This window comes from Achroia grisella, unplaced genomic scaffold (assembly GCF_030625045.1).
Source record: "Achroia grisella isolate CSIRO2021 unplaced genomic scaffold, CSIRO_AGI_Agris_v1 utg1847, whole genome shotgun sequence".
Lineage (NCBI taxonomy): Eukaryota > Metazoa > Arthropoda > Insecta > Lepidoptera > Pyralidae > Achroia > Achroia grisella.
In genome coordinates, this window is record NW_026712687.1 from 757313 (window position 1) to 764630 (window position 7318).

At 38.5% G+C, this 7318-nt stretch overlaps 1 protein-coding gene across 1 annotated transcript; it reads right to left on the minus strand.

Annotated features, from left to right (window-relative positions):
* Positions 1 to 5573: 5573 nt before the first annotated feature.
* On the minus strand, positions 5574 to 6990 carry LOC131841606 (uncharacterized). The gene is made up of 3 exons (XM_059189927.1): positions 6919 to 6990; positions 6141 to 6401; positions 5574 to 5652 (listed from the first exon to the last, which is right to left on the minus strand). The coding sequence occupies exons 1-3, from the start codon at positions 6985 to 6987 to the stop codon at positions 5614 to 5616; spliced, it is 369 nt and encodes a 122-aa protein (XP_059045910.1). The 5' UTR covers positions 6988 to 6990; the 3' UTR covers positions 5574 to 5613.
* Positions 6991 to 7318: the final 328 nt, after the last annotated feature.

Here is a 7318-nt window from a genome sequence, read left to right on the forward strand (position 1 = left end):
ACGAAGGCTGTCACTAGGTCGTCTGTACATAGTTCTGGAACAGTCAGAAAATCTAGTTTCTTATTAAAAAGAATGCATGCTCTAGGTTTAGTGCCAGTGGTATTAAAAAGAATATTACCTGAGGCATTGAGGCCTAAAGGCGTGGCTTTGTTGAGCCATGGCTCTTGTATCAGAGCAAGGTCCAGGTCGTTTTTGCGGAAGAGGTTTTCTATGACCGCTGTTGCTGCCATAGCATGATGTAAGTTGACCTGGACAATGTTGGCTCTGATACATTTCTTGCGTGTGGGCGTGTTAGCAGCTTCCTTTCGCCTTCCCTGTGGGACGTGGGCGTCCCTTTGGGTTGCGATTGGAAGCTGTGGCGCTCCTGCCGCGATCTTTCCGTCCCGTCTTGAAACTGGGGATCCTCGTCTGCGAGGTCCCCTTTGGCTGGGGAAAGCTGCCTCTGGCGGGTTTGGCGTTGGTGTCTACGCCCTTCGCCGCTTCGGATGGTGTGGGTATTTCTGTGGCAGATCTTCCATTACCGTCCGAAGTAGGCTGCTGTGTAGGCGTGGAGATCCCCTTGACCCGGAACAGGACTTTTTTAAAGCCAAGGTTGACTTTATAGTCCTGTGTTTTGAGGAAGTCAACCGAAGGCTCGTCCAGAGATACGGTCAGGACTGTACCGTTCTCTTCAGCCTTACGGTTGAGTATTTTCCACAGTTCGGAATTTAGGCAGTCATTTTGGGACTTCAGCATTCTGAGTGCCTCATCGACCGACCTTGTCTCCGAACTGGGGATGAAGGCCGTTCCAATGGCTGGTTTGGGCATCGCTCTCTCGTCCAACACAGAGAGTTCTGCGTCGGCCCAGGGTTTTAGGGAGGGCGTTATGCTCTCCAGCCATATTTTGGTCGGCTCATTCTGGCAGGTGATTAGCAGCCAACCAGGTTTGAAACTGCAACCTACAAATCGAGGGCCCTTCCCAGCTTCCGTGATCTTGCCAACTTCCCGGAGAACTGAGGAGCGCACCATGCTCATCATTTCGTCCGTCATTGGGGCCGTGTGTCGGATCCCCACTCGGAACGATTTGAGAGCGTCCTTATAGGTTGCAGTTTCCTCCTTTGCGTTTACGTTCGTCCCTGTAGTCGTTACGCGCTGCTTGGGTGCAGGCGTTCGCAACTGGTGGGCCGTATTCGTAGAGCGCTTAGTTGAGCTACTAGTGACACTTGTTGGTGCAAACACCATTGGGCTTGAAGAGCCACCTGGTGTCGCAAGTGCCTGGTATGTGACTCTAGGTGTCTGAGGTACAGTAGGCGCTGGTGACTTTGCAGTCTCCGCTGCCTGGGTACCTTTCCCGGTGGGCGTCGGCTGCGCCACGCGAGGCGCTTTGTGCGTATGCTCCTTTGGGGACACCTCCTCTGACCGTGGGCGCTTGATGGATCTTACCTCTGAGGGCTGGTCTCGCATTGGCTTCCGGCAGAGTTCTAAGGCTTCATCAGCCTTGATGTTGGCGGCTATTAACAGTTTTAGGCGTTTCCGCGCTGCTCCTGTTAACCTCCTTCGTTTTGGTTTTGGCTTTGAGTCCTTTTTGGGCGTTAGACCTAGGTCATCCGTCCCTGTAGGCTCAACAACCATCTCCAAACAGTTTCCGTCATCGGATGAAAGTTCTTGGCGTTCATTTTCGTCCAAGGTACTTCCTTCAAGCAGTTTCTCAATGTCATCGATGATGTCCATATTGTGAGAATATTTAAAAGTCGTCCACTCGATGTCCCACCCTCCTCGGAGCCCGCAAATGGGGATGCCGCAATGGCACCAGGATCTTCTCGAGTGGATCTAGGAGCAGAAAGGTGGCGTCTTTGCGCGACATCGGGAGTTCGGACAACTGCGGCTAGAGAACTTCCACAGTGCCTTACCCCGTCAGCATGGCCGACTACCTTCTCCGAAGAGACCTTCCCACTCCTCGCCGTGCTCCTGTGACGGTAAAGCACTGGACCATTTCCCGAGCAGTGGCTGGCTGCTCAGGCGACCGTTTCGCCAGAAATATGGGCCAAAGGAGGCGTGTTGTCGCCCGGAAGTAACTGCTCCGACCTCCGATTGACTCAACCTCCCAGGATCCCGTCTTCCCCGCTTACGGCGCTCAACTGCGCAGGCCTTAGCGCAGGTAGGTGCAGGAAGCTATTTAAATTTAATAGTATATAGGTAAATATATATAAGTAGGCTATAATTAATTCTGGTGCTTGCCCAGGCACATTTTATTTATAAATACACTATTGATACAATATATATACATATGTGCTGCAGACTCACCTACTAGGTGCAGCTGATTGAAATAAATATGATAGTTTGAAAGAGAAGACGGATATATTAATATAAATATGACATTACTTGTAAGTTATTTTATAATATACATACATATACTGTATACAAAGACCCTCGCTATTTATCCGGGCTTGGGACCGGCAACTTTGGAGGAGCGGATTTTGTGGTCCTCTCCAGCCGAAAGCAGGCTAGGTTCATTCACATATTACCACCACCACACTTATATTCAAGTGGCCGTCAGTTTGTTTGCCATTTTAGTTGTATAAAAAACATGAAGACTACTAAATATGACATGACCTAACTTATATATCGACAAATTACAGACTAATTAAAAACAAACTTATTGTTTTTTAAATTCATTAGTCGGTTTCCATTACAGTCGATGCACGCGCGCAATATATTGACCTCGACGAGCCGCGAATTGTAATCCGAAACAAGCCGACCCCGACACTATAAAACACACTGGTGTGGTACAAGTCCATGAACGGACTCCTTTATCACGTGATTTACTAACTATTGACCAGTATACACACACACAGTGTAGTCCTGCTACGGTCGCTACAGCAAGAATGTTTAGTTTCCAAGTATTTCTATTCAGTTAAAGAGTTTATGGAAACCTAAAATGATTAACTTAAATTTAGAATCTTATTAATATTATAAAAGCGAAAGTTTGTGTGTCTTTCACGCAAAAACTACTGAACGGATTTTGATGAAACTCAACAGTAATATAGCTTATACAGCAGAATAACACATATAGGCTATAAATTAAGAAGATATTATATAATTTTTTATTGTATTGTAAATACATTTAAATTAACTAAGGATACAAAGATCTTAAAAAATAAGTACCTAGTACAATGGCGGAGTGTAAGGGATGAGGGATTTCTTCCAGTCAACCTTTGAATGACTGAAAGAAACTTACTGAATGTTAATTTAATTATGGTCGAATTTCAACCACTGGGTGGCCACTAGTTTATATTAATCTGCATGTTTGGTCTCTCCCAAGGGTGACGTACAAAGATTGATTTTAGTTCTATTATAATACGCTGGTGCTTGTGTCTTAAAGGTCAGTTTTATCGAAAATCACGTTTTATTTATCTTTTACTGGTAGATGCAGTGCCCAGTAAATATATTACTTAGTTTACAATACCTTTAGGATTTAGAATTTATAAATGAACATACTTATTTTCTCTGGGGTTTTTTATAAGTTTGGTATGTCTGTGGCATCTGAATGATGATTGATGCGATTTTTTTATTGAATATTAAAGTGACCGTGATGGTCTTTAGATATATTTTATGAAGAACTGTTTCAAGCTTATTTATTGTTAATTTTATTTTGTATTGGTGGTAATTTGTAATTTCATTATTAACTGACTTCATAGAATAGCATGTTCTATCACTTCCGATTATTCGATTATTTATCCGCGTGTATCTAATGTGTTAAAGTTGACTATACTTTTTAAAATTATATTTCAAATGTCAGATGAAGACTTGATAGTAATGAACATATTTCATATAAACTTTGAAAGTAATATTTATTTACATTTAATCAACAGCTTAAAAAATATATAAATTAAATAGTTTTAAGCTTCTAGTTTTAAAAATGGTAATAATTCCATACAACATTTCATTTCCCCTTTCAACCCCTTACAAGCCTTATTTCGCATTAAATAGTAGCCTATGTCCTTTCGCAGGGTCTAGACTATCTGTGTACCAAATTTAATTTAATAGTTATAAATATTTTAGTACTTTCGGCTTGAAAGGCGACACCCAGACAGACAGACAGAGTTACTTTCGTATTTTTAATGTTAGGATATAGAGAAGAAATGACCGCAGAGTGCTAATATTATTTTTTTTAATTAGGTGTGCATTAAAAATAAATTAAATATTTTTTACACACACTCAAATAGTCAAACCCAATATGATCAAATTTATAATTTAAATTAATTATGGTCCAATTTCGACCATCGGGCGACCGTTAATATAGAAAAATGTATAGCTACATTATAAATAAATTGCATTTACTAATGTTCTGTGCAGTAATATTTTTCTTTTAAGATATTCTTGCCGGCGCGGCGGACCACGAGCGCTCCACTCAAAACACATTTCTTGGCTCGTTACAAACGCTAAATATGCATCTTCTTTTTTTCTTCTTTGACATTTTCCGTGTAAAAAATATAGCTTTATTACCACTGAAAGCGAGTACCAACTATAAAGGTATATTGTGATTTATCTCTCACAAAATTACGTTGTACTGTGGGCTGTACTGAAAATCAGCATTATGCTGAGTTGTGGTCCACATTGACTCTGTTTTGTAATGTGTGTAAATGTTGGTTGTATTTTTATGTCATTATTATTCTGTCAAGACGAGTCGATAAAATTCTATTCTATTCTATATTCCTTTATTAATAGAAATCTAATAGGAAACATGATTAATAAAAGCTTTATTAAGTATCTGAAACGGTTAAGAACCTGAGACACCTGGATCCTGAGTAGGTATCTGGTTAATATTTCTGGCAAAGTGGACTATTTTATGTGAACCATTGCTGGATCATCTCTGGTGGAGTTGTGCAGCAATGGTTCAAATAGTCCAGCCTGATTTTCTTAATAATATTTTTTGTTTTACTAACATTCGCTATAAGAAACAAACAAAGTGGATAAAATTACTTGATATTAGGACGACGCATCGTAAATATTGACGTTAGAATCTCAATTTTTGTCAGCAATTACAAATCATTAGAGGCTGATATTTAGGTATTTAAATTTCACAACTTTGATTAACTTTTGCAGGAAAAAAATTTCAAAGAAGGGTTTTATAAAGCATAGATTACATAAATAAATCCTGAGAATTAATTAAGGTGTAATGTCATACTAGTGGAATCATAGGTGTGCCCTGTAATTTCACTGCCATACCTCACCCATCAAACTGAAGCGTGTAAAGTAAGCTGGTTGCTGGCAGAAAAAGATGAGACAGAGGTACCAATGCACACTATTGTGTATCTTCATACACAATACACGTGTCAAAATATATTATGAGAATTGATACAATTTACTACTGTTATAGATTTATTAGTCTTAACATTAATATATAATCTCTTATCACTATAGGGGTAGTTTAGTTCTTTTCTCATTACTATCAATGTACCTAACGTTAGGTCGAACTACACGCTACCTATAGAAAGTATAGTGGTTACACACGAATCTTCGAAATAGTGAGGTCGAAGAGATCAGGAGGAAAGAGGAAGGAATCAGGAGACTTCTGCGCTTCTGGGAGGACCTTGCTTGTCACTTTACTAATATTTACTCGTATGTGTACCTTTATGTAGACTCTTCTTTGTCATCTTCTAATTCACTTACCTGTAAAAATAAAAACTTGATGCTTATTAATTTTTCACGCAAAAACTACTAAATGGCTTTTAATGCAACAATACAATAATTTAGCTTATACATCAGAATAACACAGAGGCTATAAAATTGATGCGGGGGACACCGCAGCTACAGCCAGTGCGTTGATAATTTGTAAATCTTAAACGTCTTGGAAAATAAAACACAAAAGACAAACAAATTATTACAGAAAAGTGTATACACACGTAACACAAAGCCACTCCATAAGGCCTTCCGCGAGTTTGCAGTGCCATCTGCACTCGCCCCTATCGCCCGGTGAAGCTGTAAAGGCCAGCTGCTGACAGCATTATAGTAGTCCAAAAAAAACTGCAATGACGGGCGATAGAGGAAACAAAAAATAGGCAAAGACAACTCATGATTCTGCGATTTCCCGCGCTAAATCGCGCAGATGATGAGTGAAAGACATGTGTAAATGGAGCTATTGTGTAATTCGAGTTTACCTGTAAACTAGTTATCTCACTGTCCGTATTTACAAGTAATTCTGATAAATATTGGGTTACATGATCTTCTCTGTCAATCACGTCAGTCTCGACATCCTCATAGGTGCTATTCTTCGTATAGGCATCAGCGATATATTTTATTTCACTCACTCTTGAGGGCAGATGTTGTTCCCTTCTCTTTCTATCTAATTCGTGGTTAGAACTATATTGTCTATTGTTAATCATTACGTATTGTTGGGGAGCTTTTGAAATGGTACATAACTAAAAAATATAATTAATATATAACCGTGTTCAGATCACGAATAAACTTAGTTTGCATTACATTAACGTGAAAGTTTTGTAAATATGTATGGATAGATGGAGGGACGGATGTTTGTTACTCTTTCACGCAAAAGCTACTTAACATAGTATATAAATTTCATGCGGGTCAAATCGCCGGCACATTTAGTTTAATATGAAACCAAAAGACAATCGCCAACTTCAATTTTAAAAAATAGACTACAATGACATCTATTTTTTTTATTTACTAACTGATTTTTTTTATAAAATAACTACAGGCGATGTTATTTGCTGATATAGTTAAGTATATAAAACAAACAAAATAAATACTTTTTTAATTATTTAAAATGATTTTAATGAAACTCTACAATAATATAGCTTATATATCAGAATAACACATAGACAATCAATTTCATGCGGGTGACACTACGGTAAAGCTAGTATTACCGATATATAATATATACATTAAAATCCTTACATCAAATTCTATAATACTTACATCAAAATCCACAGTACCGAAACAAGGCTTGCCGTATGCCTCTCTTGGAAAAGTCATGAGTACTGTCATGATTGTAATCCACTCGTAGATGTTATAATTGCACAATGACAAAACGTCATTACTAATAATATGCTATTGAAAAAAAGTGATTTTTTTATAATAGTATGGGAAAGAATTGTTAGTAATTGTTGTAAAATTATTTTCATTTTTTTAAATAACATTTGTACTTACCATTGAAGAGCTAAAAATCAGCTTCTACTTGTCTAAAATATCGATTGCAAATGGTGATAGACAGTAGTATCTTAAATATTTAATGAAACTTGAAGATCATTGTTTTAAAATTAAAACCACTAACGGCTCGTTCATAATGGTATGATAATAATTAATTATAACAATGCAA